Genomic DNA, 20,663 nt, shown 5'->3' with positions numbered 1-20,663 from the left:
TTAGTTTTATTTGGAACTAAATGAACCTTACATCTATTTTGTATATCACTTAATGCTTATTATGTGTTTACCTGTATTCCTGGCATGCTATTGCTTTACTATCATTATACTGTTTAATCATCACAACAATCCTAATAGGTAGACGTGGTGATTATACCCATTTAATAGCTAGTGTATCTATGGTCTAGAAAGGTTAACTGAATTGTCTGGATTATATACCTACATACTGTAATCAGTAGACCTGTTGCTACCTGGTAGGTTTAGCATGGTACCTTACATAGGGCATAGGCGTTAAGTTACTTTCATGCCAGCATGTGAATGTAAATATTTTCCTGCAAATATCTTTTTCATTTCTTCTTATAAGCTATGAAAATACTAGAACTCTGAGATAGTTACATAAAAATGGGTAGAGACCAGAGGCTTTTTGTAGAAATGCAGAATATAAACTGGCAACTTCTAGGAGGAGTAATTGAGTTTTCTTATTTTAACAGGTTTTCCAGTGTTATAAGCCCCGTTTGCAATTCTCAAATAACACTGTGCCTGTTTATAATGAGCTTATTTTGCCATTTTTTTCAGTAGCAGTATAGAATTAAAATGTTTATAGAAATAAGTTAAGTTATAAATAAACAAATAGGTAATGACTTATTTTTCAGCTCTTGAGACTTTCAGAGAATTAGATTGAAGTTATAATGCTTTTTATGACTCTGTCCTGATCTAGTAATTCAGCATAACTATCCCGTGGGACATACCCTTAAAACAAATATACCAACCAAACTCTGAAACTAAAATTATTTTTATTGTGTTACACATTAATTAAATATAAAAAATAAGATCTCCATGCTATGAAAAAGTGAGTTAAAATATAAATAAACACCACAAAATACTATATATAGGAAAGGAAAGAGAAAAAGCTTTCAAAGTAAATGATGTCTTACCAAATGAATTTGAAGCATTTCAGGTCCAGGTGAATATTATATTTGTCAATTATTAATAACAGCATAGTATCCACAAGCTGTATATCTTCCCAAATATGTATGTGCCCTTTTCATTCATTTATTTAATGAATATCTATTAAGGACCTCTGCATTCATGGAGCTTACATTCTGGAATGGGAGAGTGGGTCTGAGAAAGACAATGAATCAGATAAGAAGCTAAACTATACAGTATGTTAGTTACCACAGAAAATAAAGCAGGGAATAGGGAATGTTGAAGTGGGTTTCTGCAGATTTAAATAGTGTTCAAAAAAGACATTGCTGAGAAGATGGCTTTTGAACAAAGGCAGAAGGAGTTGGCCATGTGGGTAAAACTAACATAGGAGCATTCCTGGAAACCAAGTACAAAGACCTGGACACAAGAGCATGCTCAGGTGTTGAAGAAATAGTAAGGAAGCTAGAGTGACAGAATAGAATCAGAGGGAAAGTAATAGGAGTTGAGGTTAGGAAAGTAATAGGATGCCCCAAATTTGTAGGGCTTTGTAGTCCATTATGAGGACTTTGGCTTTTATTATGAGTATTATCATTTTTTGTCATTAACAATATAGAATTAAAATGTTTTTAGAAATAAGTTATAAATAAATAGATAGTGACTGATTTTTTAGCCTTTAAAGAGCAGTCATATTTAACAGAATATGAATTATATTTAGCAGGATCACTCTGGTTGCATTACAGAGAGTCTGAGGGGGGCACATGCTCTTAAGAAACATGGATGCAAGAGGCACTTGTATAATACAGGCAAGGGAAAATTGTGACTGAGACCAGTAACAGTGGAGTAGAAATAAAGTAGTTGCATTCTGTATCTATTGTAAAAGTCAAGTAGTGGGATTTGCTGTCAGATTGGATATGAAATGTGAAAGAAAGAGAGTGGTCATGACTCTTAAGCTTTTGGGCCTCACCTGAAAATATAGAGTTGCTGTTGACTGAGAGAGGTAAGATTGTCAGAAACTGGGGGAGAAAAATGACATCAATTTTGGAAATGTTAAGTTTGAGATGCCCATTAGACATCCAAGTAGAGATAATAAATTGCATAGAAGAGGTGAATTTAGTGGGAAAGTGTAGACTGGAGTTAAAATTTAGGAGTTGCTAGCAAATAAATGGTATTTAAAACCAGAAGACTAATGTGACTGCAAAGGAAATGAGTTTAAAGACTGAGTATTTGGCTATTCCAGTGTGTAGAGACAATAAAGACAAAAAGGAGTAGCCAGAAAACCAAGGTAAAAAAGGTCAGTGTTGTGTGCTGGAAGCCAAATGTCAAGGAGGGGAATTGATCAACTATGTCAAATGGAGACTAAAATTAACTTTTGGCATTAAGAATAGGGAAGGGCTTCCCCGGTGGTGCAGTGGGTTGAGTGCAGCACTGTGAAACTCTCCACAGCCTCTGCAGCATGGGTTTGATTTCGGGCCAGCAAGGGAGATTCCCACATGGTGTGGCAGACCTCTCCTGTCTTGCCCGCTGCTCCCCTCAGCAGTATATTTCGGTTGTCTGCCTGTTCTGCTTCCCACTCTGTCTCTGGTGAATCCTCTCATCCCCCACATCTCTGGCCTGTACCCCAGCTCTTGTATAAAAATAAATAAATCTTAAAAAAAAATTTTTTTAAAGAATAGGGAAGTCATTAGTGACTTCAATAGTGATCCTGACAGAAATAGTTCTTCGTAGTGTTAGGAACAAAACCCTTATAGAAAAAAGAAAGGCTAGAGAGAATTTGGAGAGAATGAACATAGACAATGCTTATAAGAAGCTTATCTGTAAAAGAAAAGAGGCAATACCTGGAAAGGAAAGTGTTATAGAGCAACCCCGATATTAAACGGGTTCCTGGCTGTGGGTCCTCACCCGCGCGCTTTAAAGGGACTTATGAATACTCTACTACAGACACACACAAAAGGGTTAATAAAAGGTTTATTTACAAGAGGAAAGGAAATAAGGAAAATGTACAACTCAGGGAGAAAATAGGGAAATAAAGTCTTTAATGCGTCCTACCCGATCCGACGACCTGGAAGCCCCAAAGTCACTCTCAGAGCTGACCGGACGCTGCTGCTGGCCAAGAGCCCAAAATGGAGAGAGCCCCCCAAAGCCCACGTGTCTGCCTTTTGTATCCACCTGGCTGCTTAACCCCACCCTCAGGTCCCAGCCACCTTCCCTTTGGTGGTGATGGGATTTGGAGTTCCCAGTGTCTTTGGCTTTGACCTGGGGTGGGGGTGGAGTCCACAAAGCCTGTATGGAATTTGCTTTGGGACCGCCTTTTCCCCCTAACAATTCCCCCCTTTCACTTTTTGCCACCATTTCCATGGTGATGAAGATCAAATATATGGAGGTTGGGATGCAGTCTCAGATGAACGTTTTGTCAGGTTCCAGTGTGAAAGAAAACCAGTCTCTCCAGGTATTTGTCCATTGTGGAAAGCAAAAGTCCTCCACTCCAGGAAAAATAGTTCATCAGTTTAAGCCAAAAAAAAATCTGGAGGCGTTAGCCAAAACAAGTCAGCAGATATGTAAAAAATTTCAGGAAGAAAAAAAATCTTAAAATGGTTCAACTGATGTAAAAACACAAATTTTCTCAACCTTGATCCCAAACTTTTAACAGCAAAGCAAAAGTTTGCAAACTAAATCTACTTTTAAACCATTTTTCCTATTTTTGCATAAAATCACAGAGTAGAAATAACTAACAGCAATTTTAGCTGGCTTTGTTGAAATATTCCATACAGGATCAGAGCGAACCGGTGGCATCCAGTCGATGTATGCTTCAGGTATAAAGTTGGTCTCATCAGACTCCACCTGGGCTTTCCTCTTCGCGAGGGTACCAGGGCATTTTCGTTGGCTGGGTTGTCCAGTCCTGCCAATGGAGGCAAGCTTCCTCACCTTCTTTGGAGGTCTCTGGAACCCTACAAACAAGGCAAACAGGTTCTCCTCTTCTTGGTTCAGCTCTTTTTCAACTTTTGGAAGAACTCCACACAAAGCCACACAATCAAACTCGCGTCCGATTTTTTTTGTTAAAACAGGCAAAATCCCTATGGAAGTTATGCAAAAAACAGACTCTAAGATAAGTAGCAAAAATTACTACCACTATTTGTATGCTGTGTTGGTATCAAGGGGAGAGAAAAAGTGACAAGTTAGCTTTGCTGGAAAAAAATTACAACCTTTCTGCAGATCCTGGTTACTCAAAACAAAACAAAACAAAACAAAACTTTCGTGGATTCAGGACAGAATGCATAAAAAAAATTTCCAGTATTATGTCAAAGAAACCTTAGTAAATGTCAGGTGTATTTCCAGGTCTATTCAGTCCTTTGTAGGAAAGTTTTTACTCTCAACAGTTCCATCAATAGGAATCTGTTGAGACCTTTTCTCCCTATATTTCCAGAAACAATTTCTGTAGATGTGAAACAATTGAATTATACAATATTACAAGGTGACAATCACCATTGACAATTTACATACATACCCGATACTACTGTTAACATATTGTACATACCAAAGTTTTTACCATTTTCCCAAGTGACAATGCTTCCCTTCCAGTTTTACTTCATTAGGTAAAAGCCAAATAGAACAAATTCATGTAATGCTTTCCCAGGAGGAAAAGGAGAAACTTCGTGGAGTGTCTCAGGAGCTCTACTGAGGTTCCACAAAATTTCCTTGCATCAGTCAAATGACAGGCCACCAAATTTGTACTTGAATTTAGATTTCTGGGAAGCTTTGCCATAAATATCAGAAAAGTAACAGAAACAACAATATTCAATTTCTATGAAGGCACCGGCTTAGTTCAGTAGCACAATGTTGACAATCAAACCATAACTCTTTGTTTTTCTCATAACTGGAGACTCTTTTTTTTTTTTTTTTTTTTCAATGTCTATGGGCACCATGTATACCAATTTGTCAATCACTGGAGGTCAAGACGGTTAGACACAAGGACATACAGACAGACAACATATAGACACAAAGAGCTCTTTAGTTAACATTCATCATGCGTGGGATATCCCATACAACTGCAGTTTGTCTGATAGGCCAAAGTAATAATAAAAAAACAAGCAGGGAAACAAAAAAACTTCAAAGTAAAAAAAAAAACAAAAGTTGATAGGAAATAACAAAATCAAGATTAAAAACCTTTGTATGAAAGAAAAAAAAATACTGTCAGCATATGCATGATCCTAGATGTCATTTCACATCTCCTAAACTTTGCAAGGAAGAGATTGGTTAGAGCATGGTAGTTTTTTTTCTTGTCAGGGTTTCTTTAGAAAAAAAAAACGAGTTCATGGGTATCCTGCAACAATAACTGGAAAAGAAGTCAGTAACATTCAAGTTTCTTTCTGTTTCTTAAATAAATATCTCAAGTCTTCAATGGGTTCACAAGACCAATGGGACTTCGTCTCTGGGTCCGTTCCTTTTGGCGCTTTATTAACTCTGGAATGATGTACCCAGGGTTTTATTCCTGCAAGTTTCAGAGAAGTATGTGTGCTTAGCAAAACATCATATGGACCAGTCCATTTTTGTGACAACTGGTTTTGGGCATCCCCACTGTGCCAGGTCTTCAGTAATACCTGATATCCAGGTTTGAAGGGATGCAATGGTTGATCAGGAGGCATAGAGATTCTCGAGGTTGCAAAGTTATGAATCACTGTTAGAACCTCCTGGATGTGTTTCACATATTGTGTGATTCGGCAATCTTGAGCTATTTCCGGACTGGCTTTCAGAACTGAGGCCTGGAAGGGTCTTCCAAACACAATTTCAAAGGGGCTTAATTGTAGCCCACTTCTAGGTGCCACTCTTATGCGGAGGAGGGCAAGGGATAGTACCTGGTCCCAACGAAGCTGTGTTTTTTGGCACAGTTTCGCCAAGGTTTTCTTCAAGGTGTGGTTCATCTTTTTTGTTTGCCCAGAAGACTGCGGTCTCCATGCAGCATGCAATTTCCAGTTGAATAAATCTTAAAAAAATTTTTTTTTAAAGAATAGGGAAGTCATTAGTGACTTCAATAGTGATCCTGACAGAAATAGTTCTTCGTAGTGTTAGGAACAAAACCCTTATAGAAAAAAGAAAGGCTAGAGAGAATTTGGAGAGAATGAACATAGACAATGCTTATAAGAAGCTTATCTGTAAAAGAAAAGAGGCAATACCTGGAAAGGAAAGTAGTGTCTAGAGAGGAATTTTACTGTTTTTTGCTTTGTTTTAAAGATTGACGTAATCAAATCATGCAATAGTGATGAGAAAGATTAATTCAAAAAGAAAACATTAATAATACAAGGAAAAGTCCTTGAGAAGACCATGTGGCTCAGGATTTAGTATGTACGTGGAAGAGTTGACCCTTGACAAGGGCATGAAAGTTTGTCAGTCATATAACAGAAAAGTAGAGTATAGAGAGAGATGCAGGTAAATAGGTAAATGTGGAGGTGAGAACTTTTGTAAATTTCACTTGTTTTACCAAATAAAGCACAGAGAGATTAACAGCATGCAGAAACAGTGACTAAGAGCAAGCCAAGATTTGAATCCCAGTTCTCTGTCTCCAAAATCCTTACTTTTAATATTGTCTACCTCTTTAATACCCTAGCTACTCCTTCATGTCCTTCAAGTTTTAGAGTAGACATTCATTTCTTTGGAAGTCTTTCTGACCCCACTCCTTACTCCACAGTTTAGAGTGGAGGTTCCTCGTTTTTATTCTCATTTCACTATGTGCCTCCCCCAATCATAACACAACATGCTATAGAATATTTCCTGTTTACTTCTCTAACTCCCCTCCCTAGACTTGAAGGCTCTTAGGGTAAAGTCTTCACCTCATTCATAATTGTATTCTAAGGGCCGAGCTTAACACTTAACATATAATAAGTGCAAGCACAATTAGTATTTGTTGGAATGAATGCATTTCAAGGTGAAAGTACATAAAGAAGAGACATTTTCGAGACTTTGCTAATTTGCAGACTTTAAAAAGAAAGAAATGGAACATCACACCACAGCAATTGCTTCTAAACATATAGAACACTCAGACAAAGATTTAGCCATGGAAGATAATATAATTCTAGCTACTCAGTGGACCTTTTAAGTTTAATCCATGGCATGATATGTAATTATTACAAAGAACCTCTCAAAATGTTTATCTCTCTAATTCAGATGACATTTAACCTTCCATTTTTGTTATTTTTGGTAAGCTTAAGCCTGTTTGGCATTAACAGTAATAAACACTATTGGTGAGAACCCTAAAATACTTCTAAAACAAAATGTAGTCAGTAGAGACAAGAGACCCTGATCCAATACTTATTTTTAATGGAACATTAAGCTTTACTAATCACATGTACTTATAATCTAAGAATAAAACTTCAGAATAAACTCAGGTAAAAATTACTTTTCAGATGTATTAGACCACATCTGTCTATCATTAACACAGTTCATTAATTATGAACATCTCAGTATAAAATGCCTTGTACTTCCATTTTATTAGTATTTTTTTAATATTTATTTATTTATGCATATAAGAATGGGGTTACAGGCCAGAGGTGTGTGTGGGGTGGGGCGTGAGAGGATTCACCAGAGACAGAGTGGGGAACAGAACAGGCAGATTGACTGAAACACACTGCTGAGGGGAGCAGCGGGTGAGTCAGGAGAGGTCTGCTGCACCATGTGGGTTGCTCCACGGCCAGGGATTGAACTCATGCTGCAGTGACTGTGGTTAGCTTCATAGGTTGTGTCTTAATCCCTTGTGACACCAGGGAGTCCCGTTTTTTATTAGTATTATTAATAATTGTTTAGTATGCTTTTCTCAGTCCACTGGAACTTCCAACCAAGAACTTTCAAAGTAAGCTTCATAAGACAGTGGACAGAGATAATGATGCTATCCTTATCCCAGCTTCAAAATATCAATGAGTTGGTTCTGCAATGACCCTTTACTACCTTAGTCATTTTTAGGAAATTGATTTACCTCTCTATTTTTCGTGTGTAAAATTAAAAGGCCAGGTTCAGTATCCTTTAAACCTCCGTCTATCTCTAATGTTCTATAATTATATGACTTTAGAGGTATCAATTTATGGCCAAACCTAGAGTCTCCAGATCTGTTATTCAAATTGTGTGACTGGGAGTTACTGAGAGTAACAGTCTTCATTAGATGATAGGATAGCTACTTGTATTAGTTATTTGTTACTCCAAAAGTTAGAGGCCTAAAACAACAAGCAATTATTGTCTCACGGTTTCTGTGGAATCTAGGCATGGCTCATGTGGATCATATGGCTTAGGGTCTCTCACAATCTAGGTATTTGGCTAGTTGCAGTCATCCCTAGGCTCCTCTCAGCATTCATCCACTGTCAAACTTATTCATGTACTGTTGTTAGACTGTAGACGATCTACTTGTAAGCTCATTCAAATGTCTATTTCCTGGCTTCAGGTCCTTCCCGGCTATTTGATGGAAGGTCTTAGTTCCTAGATAACTGTAGCTCTGTCAGTCTTGATATTCAGTACTGTTAATCCTCTAAGTATTGTATTTTGGAGTTATTTTGGCAATCTTAATTTCTTTGAGTTTTCATAGAGATTTTAGAATTAGCATGTTCATTTCTTTTTTAAAATGCCTTCTGGGATTGTGTTGAATCATTATTTTTATTTAAACAACAAATTAACATTCAGAGACAAATAATGAGAAAAATGAGATATTTATCCATATTGTTACCATTTCTTTTCATAGATCTACTTTCCACATGCAATCATTTTCCTTTAGTTTGAAAGGCTTTCTTTAACATTTCTTTAAATGTGAGTCTGCTGCTGTTCAATTCTTTCAGTTTTATATTTCTGAAATAACTTTTTAAGGATATTGTAAAGATATTTCACAGGGTATAGTATTCTAGGTTGATAGGGTTTTTTTCCCTCTCAGTAGTTTAAACATGTTTTATCTGTATGGTTTCTATTTGAAAAATCTATTGTCATGCTTATCTTTATCCCTTTGTATATAATGTGTATTTTTTTCCTTGACTCTTTTTTTTAAACTGGCTTTGAGTAATTTGATCATGATGTACCAAGATATGATCTCTTGTGCCTGAAGTTTCTTTTGCTTTTTAGACCTGTGGATTTGTAATTTCTATCAAATTTAGAAAAAAGAATGGCCATTATTTCTTTGAATATTTTTTCTATCTCCCTCTCTTTTGGGGACTCCACTCACAACTGTTGACCATTTAAAATTGTCTCGCAACTCACAGATGTTCTGTCCATTTGTGGACACTGTTTTCCTTTGAGTTTCATTTGTGTAGTTTGTCTTACTGTATCTTCATGTTCACTGATCTTTTCTCTTATAATGTCAAATCCTATTAATTTATTCAAAGTATTTTTCATTTCAGACATTGTAGTTTTTATCCCTATAAGTTTGATATGGGCCTGTTTTATATCTTCCAGGTCTCTACTTACCATGTGCAGTCTTTCCTCTAGTTTCTTGAACATATGGAGTGCAGTTAGAACTGTTTTAATGTTCTTGTCTGCTAATTCTACCATCTGTGTCTGTTTTCATTAGTTGATTTTTTTTTCTTCTCAGTATGGGAAGTATTTTTCTCTCTCTTTGTTTGCTTGGCAATTTCTGATTGGATGTCAGACATTTTGAATTTTTGCCTAGTTGGATACTGGATATTTTTGTATTCCTATATATATTCTTGAGCTTTGTTCTGAGACACAGTTAAATTACTTGGATACAGTTTGATCCTTTCAAGGTTTGCTTTTAAGATTTCAGTTGGAACTGGAGCAGTGTTTAATCTAGGACTAATAATTCTGCATTGTTGATCCAAGTCATTCTGAGTTTTTTATTCAGGGCCCTATCAATCATAAGATTTTCCTCTCTGGGTGGTGGGAATTAACATTCCTATTGCCACTGTGTAAAACCTTAGTCTTGTTTGTTCTTATCCTTTCAGGTAGTTCTCTTCTTGGTCTCAGGAAATCCTCACTCACATGATTGATTAGTACTCCGCTGAATACTTGGTGGGAGCCATCTGCTAATCTCCAGAGTTTGTTCTTGTATATGTGTCTCTACTCTAGCAGTTTATTCTATGAATTTTAGTAACCTTGTTTCCCTAGACCCCCAGCTATATCTCTGTAACTTTGGTAGTATGGTGGATTCTGGCTGTGCCCCCAACCTATGCCACACACACTCTCAAAGTAGTAAATTGAGGTAATTCTAAGCGTAACCTTTGTTTAACATTTTCAGGGACCACTGTAATCATTACTTTATTTCCACTGTCTTGAAAATTATTGTTTCATATAATTTGTTCCCGTCCTTCCATCTTGGTGGTAGCAGAAGGCAGCTTTCTTTCAATTAGCTTAATGCATTTGAGATACATTTTTGTGCTTACACAAATCAGTGATTTATCCCTTTTTATTGCAGAGTAGAATACTGTTTGTTTAACCATATCAGTTTTCTCGTCTATTCACCAGATGAAAGACATTTGGGTCAGTTATACTTTATAGCAGTTTAAGTGGATCACTATACAAATTCATGTACACATTCAGCTACAAATTCATGAATGTAAGGGTTTTTTTTTTTTTTTTTCAGTAAGTACCTTGGAATGGAATTTCTAGGTCACATGTTAAGAAAAGACTTTTCAAAACTTCCAAACTGTTTTTGAGTAAGACTGTGCTGCTTATCATTCTTATTAGTATTATATGAGCGTTACAGCTGCTATTCATCTTCACTAGCCCTTGGTGTTGTCAGTGTCTTTATATTTGAGCAATTCTATAGGTGTGTTGTGATATTTCATGGTGGTTTTTTTTTTCCTCTAATGGCTAATGATACTTACCATCTTTTCATAACCTATTTACTATCTGCATATCTTCTTTGTTGTAGGATCTTTTCATGTCATTTTTGCCCAGATTTTTTTCTTTGTTTTTTGCTTTTGAGAATTCCTTTTACATTGTAGATACAAGCCCTTTACCATTTATGTGATTTGAAAGTATTTTTTCGCAGTCTGTGCATTGCCATTTAATTCTCTTGACAGTATTTCTTAAAAAGCACCCATTCTTAATTTTAATGAAGTCCAATTTATCATTAATGTATCATACTTGTGGTGTTGACTGTAAGAAATTTTTGCCTAACCCAAGGCACTAATACTTTTTCCTGTGATTATTTTTTAAAATTTCATAGTTTCTACCTTTGCATTTATATATTTCAAATTAATTTTTATGTATGGCATGTGGTGTCAGTTTCATTTTCAAATGGGTATCCAGTTTTTGCAGCATTACTTTTTACTGTGTTAAAATACACATAGCATAAAAAATACACTGTATTTTCCTAAGTTACTGCACACAGTCAGTAGACTTTGTCAAATTATCCTGGAAAAATAAAGCAAGGAGGAAAACCAAGTATGTATTTGTATATTAAAGAATGGAGAACTTCGTGACATGAAGAAGAGAAACTTAAGCCTCGAGGACATTATGCTAAGTGAAATAAACCAGACACAAAATGACAAATGCTCTATCATTCCACTCATATAAGATACCTGGAGTAGTGAAATTCATATAGCTAGGACGTTGAATGGTGGTTATAAGGGACTAAGGGTAGGAGGGAATGGAGAGTTATTGTTTTGTGGGTAAGAAGTTTAATTTGGAAAAACGAAAAATGTTCTAGAGATGGATTGTGTTGACATTTTACAACAGTGTGAATATATTTAATGCCACTGAGTTACATACTTAAAACTGTTAAAGTGGAAATTCTAATGTTATATATACTTTACCCTAATAAAAATAGATAATAAAAAAATCAATCAGTGTAATCTACTATATTACTCAGTGAAGGAGATTAACCATGAAATTAACTCAATAAATGCTAAAAAGATATTTGACAAAATCCAACATCTTTGTGATATAAGCTTTTTCCTCTAGGAATACAAGAGAGCTTTTTTTATAGGATAGGAGGCATCCATAAGAAAACATATAGCTAATATAACAAGGTATCTTCCAAAAGATGTGTCATTTGATAGCATCAGCCCAGGGCTTGAGTTGGCCATGTCATCTCAGATTCACTTCAAATCATTGTGCAGAAAAGAAGCTGAAGAAGCACCATTTCATAACTCTCAATTAATCTGAAAGTTCAATTCATAAATTCTACAACTAATGGGGCCTCCCTAGTGGTGCAAGGGGTTGAGACGCAACCCTGTGAAGCTATCTGCAGCCACTGCATCATGAGTTTGATCCCCGGACAGGGAGCTACCCGCATGGTGCAACAGACCTCTCCTGGCTCGCCCCCTGCTCCCTCAGCAGTGTATTCTGTTCCCCACTCTGTCTCTGGTGAATCCTCTCATCTCCCAGACCTCTGACCTGTACCCCAGCTCTCATATACATAAATAAATAAATCTTTAAATAAAAACACAAAAATAAAACCTATAGCTATCATCAAATTGAACAGTGAAAAACTACACACTTCCCCCTCTGATTGAGAACAAGGCAAGATTGTTCACTTTCTCTAGTTCTACTCATCAGTGCCATGGAGGTCCTTGTTGGTACAGTAAGACAAAAAAAAAAAAATACATTGGAATAGAGAGAATAAAAAACAGATAAATTGTATAGATGACCCTAAAAAGTCTATAGTAAATTAAAATTAATAAGTGAGATTAGCAAGGTGTCATGTAAAGTAAATGGTTGATATACAAAAATCAGTTATATTTTCTGTGTATTATGACTGATTTGAAATCAAAATAAAAACAATTAACAATAATTCCTAAAGATGAAGAAACACTTAAGTATTAATTTAATAAAATATGCAAAATCTATAACGGGAAACTACTGATATAAAAAATGAAAGATGTGAAGAAATAATGAGAATCTGCAGTATTCATAGATTAGAATCATCCTCTTCAAACTGATCTGTAGATTCAGTGTTTCCAATCAAAATCCTAGAAGATTTTTTCATATTATTGATAAAGAATTTTTTCCAATATTTTTTGTTTTGTTTACAGTTATAGTTATGTTTAAAGGCTTTAAACAATAGTTTTTTTTAAATTTCTTTGGGTGTGCTTGTATGCTATGAGTTGCAGAATATTATTACATCTGGTTTTTAGCCCATTTTAGTCTATCATTAAATACTGAAGTAGTGCATATATATATATATATGCATAAAGTAGTGTATATAAAAATGTAGTATAAAACCTAGCATCTTAACCATTTTTAAGTGTACAAGTCATGGTATTAGATACATTCACATTGTTTTGCAGCCATCACCACCATCCATCCCCGTAATTCTTTGTCATCTTATCAAACTGAAACTATATTTATTAAATAGTAAATTTCCATTTTTTTTCCTCTCCCCAGCCTCTGGCAACCACCAGTATACTTTCTATCTTTATGATTTTGACTACTAGTCCAATACTAATTTTTAAAATAACCATTCTTTTGCCATTGAATATCCTTTTTGCCTTTTTCAAACATCAAATGGCTATATATGTGTGGATGTATTTCTGCATTCTCTATTCTGTCCATTGATATATGTCTGTCAGTTTATTGGCAGTTTATTGGATGTAATCAGACACTAGGGAACTTTTAAGGGTGATAGGAATGTTTTATACACTGATTGTGGTGCTGTTCACAGGGTTGTATCCATTTGGCAGAACTCCTGGAATTGCACACTTAAAATTGTTTCACTGCATTATATGTAAATTATATATCAATAAAGTTGATTAAGAAGAAAACAGTGATCTCTGCTAACATCACAAAATTTGTCACTTAAATGTGCCAACTAAATCGAATAGTATCCTTCAGATACTATTAAGGGTCAGTAATCAGAAATGACTAATTTCATCATATTTTATTTGAAGAATCTTGCAGTTAAAATGTGGATTTCTTATTTTTATCATTTTTTTTTAAGATGTGTCAACACTCAGAAATGGCAAATGTCAGTTTTTAAAAGATGAAGCTTTATTAAAGTGCCTTTTTTTCCCTGAGTGAAGTAAACAGCATAATTTCTAATATCTTTTGGGTGCGAACTGTTGGTATCCTTTACATAATTTTGGTTCTGAATGATCATCTACTAAATCTGATATTGAATGTCTAATTTACTTTAACCCCTGTTGGCAATGCTTCTAAGTGTATTAGCCATTTTCAGTGTCTATGGAGCTTTGAAGAATCTATGCTTTGTGCAGTTTTTTCCTCCTTGTTTCTTCTAGCCTCCTTTAGTGATTAATAGGAGCTTTAATTTGCATGCTCACTTTTACACTCATTATAGTGTGTTATGTTCCAATAAGAGTATTAAAGTTCAATGAAAATCTCATGCATACTGATGAGAATGCAAATGAACATTGATGAAAGAATACTAGGATCTTAAGGCATAAACTGTCCAGTTATCTTGCTAAATTCTATTCAAACAATGGTTATATTATAATGAAGACTGATATAAAATCCACCATACAGATATAATTAGCAATGGCAAAATCATTATATAATTTATAATTGGATAGATGTTCAGTTGTAGATTGTTCTGAGGTTAAAAAAAATTAATGATTTACTATTAATGCTTATTCCTATCCCTTCCTCCTTTTAATCTTTGCCAACCTTCAGGACTACATTCCTTGGTTATATGTAGTGATTGGGGAACTAGAGATGATTATATAAATGAGTGATCACAGTGAAAATTTTCAGCTGTAACCTTACTGGATTTATAATAGTGAATGGGCATCAGCAAATGTCTCAAGAAGACATTTCAAATATCTGGTTATTGTAGAATTGTAAATATACAAATTTATTTCAGATAAAATAAAGATCTTTTTCCCTGAGTCACTTACAACAAAGCTAAGGAAGTCCTTACATCTTTCCTTAGAGAGTACATCCCATGATAGTGAATAGTGAAGGTGCTTAATACATTATGTGAGGTATATTGCATTCTTATACCTCTAAATAAATTTTTTATAAATTTATTCAAAACTATTAAGTTTAGAAGACACATCAGTGTTTCTTTAACCTATTAATCTACCTAGAGATTAAAGAATTATTTGGAGTCTATTAAAGTATTCTTCTTTTACCACCCTTACAAAAAAAAACTGAAAATGCTGTTTTATAGACATGTCAGTAAGACAAATTGTTGTTTAGAGTTTTTTTTTCTCAAGGTGATAATAAATATGCATTGTGCCATTATTCTTTTTTAGTATGATCCTAATACATGTGGTATACATTCATAGGCTTAAGAATACATGGTAATCATTCATAAAAAGTATAAGTTAATAGTTATTGATAATATGAAAGTATTTTTGTTTGTTTTTAAGATTTATTTTTTATTTATACAATAGCTGGGGTACAGTCCAGGGGCGTGGGAGGGTGAAAGGATTCACTAGAGACAGAGTGAGGAGCAGAACAGGTAAGCAGACCGGAAGCACTGCTGAGGGAGCAGCAGGCATGACAGGAGAGGTCTGCCGCGCCAGGGGGGAATCTCTCTGCCCGGCCAGGAATCGAACCTGCGCTGCAGAAGCTGTGGACAGCTTCACAGCAACCTGTGCTCAACCTGCTAAGCTACTGGGGAGGCCCCAATATGAAAGTATTTTTGAATGAAAATATATAGTTGTTGCTAAAAGGATTATACTTGATGGTAACCCTAGCATGGGGATTGGCAAGCTTTATCACTAATGGACAAAATGGTAAAAAAATTTAGACTTTGTGTACCATATGATCTTTGTTACAGCTATTTCATCTACTGTTGTAGCACAAAACAGGATAATATGCAATGAATAAGTGTGAGTGTTTTCTAGTAAAAATCTTATTTATGTACATTGAATTTTAAATTTTATATTATTTTTGTGTGTCATGAAATAAGTTCTTTTCATTTTTTTTCTTAACCATTTAAAAATGTAAAAACAAATAATGGACTAAATTTGACTTACAGACCATAGTTTGCCCCCACCCCTGCCCTGGCAGTTGATCTTTCTGAATTGACTTTTAATCTAAATTAAAACTGAAATTTATTGCTTAAAACCTTTTATAGGCATATGACTCATTTAGATTTTAAAAGAAGCCTCTTTCCTAGTGGAAAAATTGCCCACAAATGTAGATAAATAACTTTTATTTTGATCATAAAGAAGCAGTTGAAAAATTCCATAAACCACTTATTTCCTTGATTGCAGAGAAATTTTGCTATTGCTAAGCTGGATTTTCTAAAACAGGTCAGAATCCCATTACAGCAAATATTTTTATAGTGGGAGTATTTCATGGTGGAAGTATTCATTCAACAGCTGTATTAAGTACCTTCTCTTTTGAGGCATTTAGGTGGTAGAAAATAAATCTCCTAGGGATGCATTTTACCCTTGACAACCTTATAACCTAAGAATGAATATAAAACCTGTGCAAGTTGTGGTTAGAAGTGAATCAAGTAGAAGTGGAAGATGATAAGGAAGAGAATATAACAAAGAATAATGGGAGTAGACATTCAGAAACAGGAGTAGAGGAGGCAAAATGCTGGAACTATATTAGAAAAACATGTATGGGATCAGTGTGAGAAAGAAAAGAGAGAGAACTAATTTCAGGCCCACAGTTGAATGTTGCTATTTCTACCCCCACAGCTATTCAATACTGGGCTTATAGTCAGGACAGATCCTGGTGCTATTACTTGGATGACAGAAAGCAGGCTAGTGAAGCTGGTCAGAAGAGGGGTTGGCTTGAACTGACAGAATTCACATTTTAGAGCCAGTTCAACCAGGGTCTGATTCCTAGGCTGTTATTAATTATGTAACCTTCGGCAAGTTGCTAAGACATTTTGAACCCTCAGTTTCCCAGTCTATAATGTGGGGGTAACTATCCTATTTTCTGACATGAAATTAGGGTTGAAATCTTTTCCTCTTCCTAGTTCAGTGTTCTAAAGTTGGAGAGACCGCTTAGTTAGAACATGGAAAGATTTTAGAGCCAGAGACAGGGTTAGATCTGCATTTAAATCCCACCATTACTATTTACTGCTTAAATTTGGAAAAGTTAAGTAATTTCACTATGAAATAAGGATACCTCATAATTCTACAATAAAGATTGAATGAAGTGGTAAAATAGGATTTTCTTCTTTTTAAAAAGACCATATTCCTATCATATGTTTCCTTATGATCTCCTTCATATCCTTACAGGTCAAGCAAATATTAGTGATCTTTGCTTTTTTAAGTCTTATAAAAAATATAGGTTTATTAAGTAATGGTATTAACTTAGTCTTGAATGCTTACTGTATGCCAGACTCTGAGCTGATGTTTGTGCATAATATTTCATATAATTTTCACAACAACCCTAAAATGTAGATACTATTGTTTTTTTTTTTTAAAGATTTTTTTTTTAATAGAGGCATGTTTTTCTTTATTTGTTTGCTTGTTTGTTTTTGTTTTGTTTATACATGCACTGGGTACAGTCAGAGGCGTGGGAGGGTGAGAGAATTCACCAGAGCCAGAGCGGGGAGCAGAGCAGGCAGAAGGACCGAAGTACACTGCTGAGGGGAGCAGCGGGCGGCAGGAGAGGTCTGCGCACCATGTGGGACCCTCCTCCGGTGGCCGAGGAGCAGCCGGGGATTGAACCGGCGCCGCAGAGGCCGCGGGCAGCTTCGCAACCCAGCGCTCTACCGCTGCGCCACCGGGGAGGCCCTGTAGATACTATTGTAATGTATACTTTATGGATGAGAAAGCTGATGTTTAGAAAATTAAATAACATATACTTGGTGACATAACTAGTAAACCCAGCAAATCTACCCTTTTAAATACTCTACTACATGTCTTTCATGTATATCTGCTATACCTCATAAAAGGCAGCTGCCCATTCCCTTCATATTGTTATAAAGTATCTAGCACAGACCCAGTCCCCAGTAGGTCTCAGCAAATATGGGCTCTTTCTACCCTACAGTGCATGTCCCATGGATTGAGCTCTGGCGTAATGAAACCAACACATAGGCTGCTTGCTAAAGCAGAAAAGAAAAGAAATGTCTGTAAATGAAAACATTTCTACATTCCTTCCTTTACAAATTGAGCAATAAATAATTCAAATTTTCAGTATAATGTAATTTAATATTGCCTTGAAGTTTACTATATTGTTATTTTTAGTGTGGTCATAAATACACTAATGGAATTCAGACAATTATGAGATAGGATTTTGGATAGGAAATGTTCCCTTCTTTATCCAATTTTTTAGTGATACAAATTGTTTGTATGTGTGTTTATTTTCTGTGCCCCCTTCACTAGTATTATGTTATAGGAGAAGAAGGTATTTATGATTCGCTCCCTGGTGTATGTCCAATACCTAAAATAATATAATATAATGTACTCAATACATTTTTATTCTATGCATGAATGAATATAATGCTTGTGTAAATGATAGAAAAGTTACATTTAAATGTTATTTTTTATTCTAGCTTGGATTAGAAAAACAAGAAAGACTCCACCTACTATGGAGGTAAGACTACACAAGGAAATTATTCAAATAACATGCAGTTTGTATCCCCAGGAATACCAAGCAAGATTTTAGGACAGTATAAGACCTAGTTGTCTCTCTTTTTACTATCTTCCCAGTTGCTTGTGTTTAAAGACTTTATCAGTTCATTGGAAGCAATCTTCTATTCTTGCATACCTGTTAAAGAACTAGTTAACTTTTAGGATGCTACCATCATTTGAACTCTCTACCTTTTTTTTTCTTTACATTCTCTTAGTGAATGCCTATCCCCAAGTAGACGTCTACCTGTCTCACATTTACACTATGGTTAAAAGTTAGCCAGTAACAAGTTCTTTGAAAAGATAAGCAAAAATGGGCAAACTCACTAAGAAAAAAAGGGAGGAAACTAATAAATAGAATCAGAAATGAAAGAGAAGTTACAACTGACATCATAGAAACTCAGGGGACTATAAAAGACTACTGTTAATATCTTTATGCCAATAAACTGCGTAAGCTAGAAGAAATGGACAAATTTTTAGAAGCATGCAACCTTGTAAGACTTAATCAGGAAACAAAACAGAAAAACCTGAATGATCAATTACAAGTAAAAGCATTGAAAAAATAATTAAAAGTCTGCCAAAAAACAAAAGTCCCAAACTAGATGGTTTTACTAGTGAGAAAAGCTGAAAAGGATGGAATGCTTCCAAACACATTTTCTAAGGCTACCATTACTTTGATACCAGAAGCAGACAAGGACATCACAAAAAAGAAAACTATAGACCAATATTACTAATGAACATAGATGCAAAAATTCCATACAAAATCTTAGCAAACCAAATTCAATAATACATTAAAAGAATGTTCAAGTTAGGTTTATTCCAGGGATGCAAAGATGGTTCAACAGCCACATTGATCAATGTAATTCATCATATCAACAAAAGAAATAATAAAAACCTTATGATCATATCATTAGTTGCAGAGAAGGCATTTGATAAGATTCAACAGTTATTTATGATAAAAACTCAATTTTGAAAAATAGGGTTAGAAGGAACATACCACAACATAGTAAAGGCCATATATGCCAAACCCATAGCTGATGAAAAACTGAAAGCATTTGCTCTGAGATCAGGTACAAGACAAGGATATCCACTTTCACCACTTCAAGGCAACATAGTATTGGAAGTCTTACGTAGAGCAGTTAACCAGAGAAAGGAATAAGAGAATCAAAATGAGACCGTGAGATACCAACTCACACCTGTGAAAATGACACATACCAAAAAGACCAGAAAAAAGTGTTGTTTGGAATGTGGGGGGAAAAGGAACCCTTGCATACTATTGGTAGGAAAATAGAACTGGTCCAGTTATGAAAAACAGTATAGAGGTTTCTCAAAATTTTAAAAATAGATCTGTCATATGATTCAGGACTTCGTCTCCTAGGTATCTACTTGAAGAATAAAAAAACTAATTTGAAGGGATATATGCATTCCTGTGTTCACAGAACACTATTTTTAATAGCCAAGCTATTAAGTCCATAATGACGCATGAGTGGATTAAGAAGAGGTATACACAGTGGAATACTGTTCAACTATTAAAAAGATGAAATCTTGCCATTTTTTGATAACGTGGATAAAACTGGAGGGTTTATGCTACAGAAAGTATTCGGAGATAGATGTATACTGAATGATTTCACTCATATGTGGAATAAAAAGAAACAAAAAAAAGGAACTGACAAAAGTAAACCAAACAAAACTTAGAAACTTGACTGCAGAACTGAGGCAATGAGTAAAAAGGTATGGGCAGCATAGGAGAGAGGGAGCCCAATGGACTATGTTGGAGGATTAATTGTGCTTTGGTCATTGGTGTGGGGTGGTAACATACATCTGAAGGGACATAAACTTATACCCCTAAATCATATACAGTGTTGTGAACCAATGTTACTTCAGTAAAAAAAGGTAGCTTTTAAAAGTTAATCAGTATCGGGCCTCCCCGTGGCGCAGCGGTTGAGCGCTGGGTTGCGAAGCTGCCCGCAGCCTCTGCAGCGGTTCGACCCCCGGCTGCTCCCCGGCCACCGGAGGAGGGTCCCGCATGGTGCGCAGACCAGTCCCACATGGCGCGCAGACCGGTCCCGCATGGCGCGCAGACCTCTCCTGCCGCCCGCTGCTCCCCTCAGCAGTGTACTTCTGTCCTTCTGCCTGCTCTGCTCCCCGCTCTGGCTCTGGTGAATTCTCTCACCCTCCCGCGCTTCTGACTGTACCCAGTGCTTATATAATAAATAAATAAAATAAATCTTAAAAAAAAAAACACCATTATTTAAAAGTTAATCAGGGCCTCCCCGGTGGCGCAGCGGTTGAGCGCTGGGTTGCGAAGCT

The 20,663-nt window shown here is 35.7% G+C and overlaps 1 protein-coding gene across 1 annotated transcript in view; it reads left to right on the top strand.

Moving 5' to 3' along the window:
* NDUFAF2 (NADH:ubiquinone oxidoreductase complex assembly factor 2) overlaps nucleotides 1-20,663 on the top strand; it is a gene marked incomplete at both ends in the record, with an annotated part of 133,448 nt that overhangs the window by 84,106 nt on the left and 28,679 nt on the right. The window contains one exon of the mRNA XM_084233477.1: nucleotides 18,278-18,318. Within this exon, the coding sequence (XP_084089603.1) occupies nucleotides 18,278-18,318 (41 nt within the window). The remainder of the gene's footprint in view (nucleotides 1-18,277; nucleotides 18,319-20,663) is intronic.

Source organism: Talpa europaea, assembly GCF_964194135.1.
Source record: "Talpa europaea genome assembly, chromosome: 5".
NCBI classification, from domain to species: Eukaryota; Metazoa; Chordata; class Mammalia; order Eulipotyphla; family Talpidae; genus Talpa; species Talpa europaea.
Note: the sequence above shows the minus strand (reverse complement) of the source record. Positions and strands in the feature narration are given on the sequence as shown.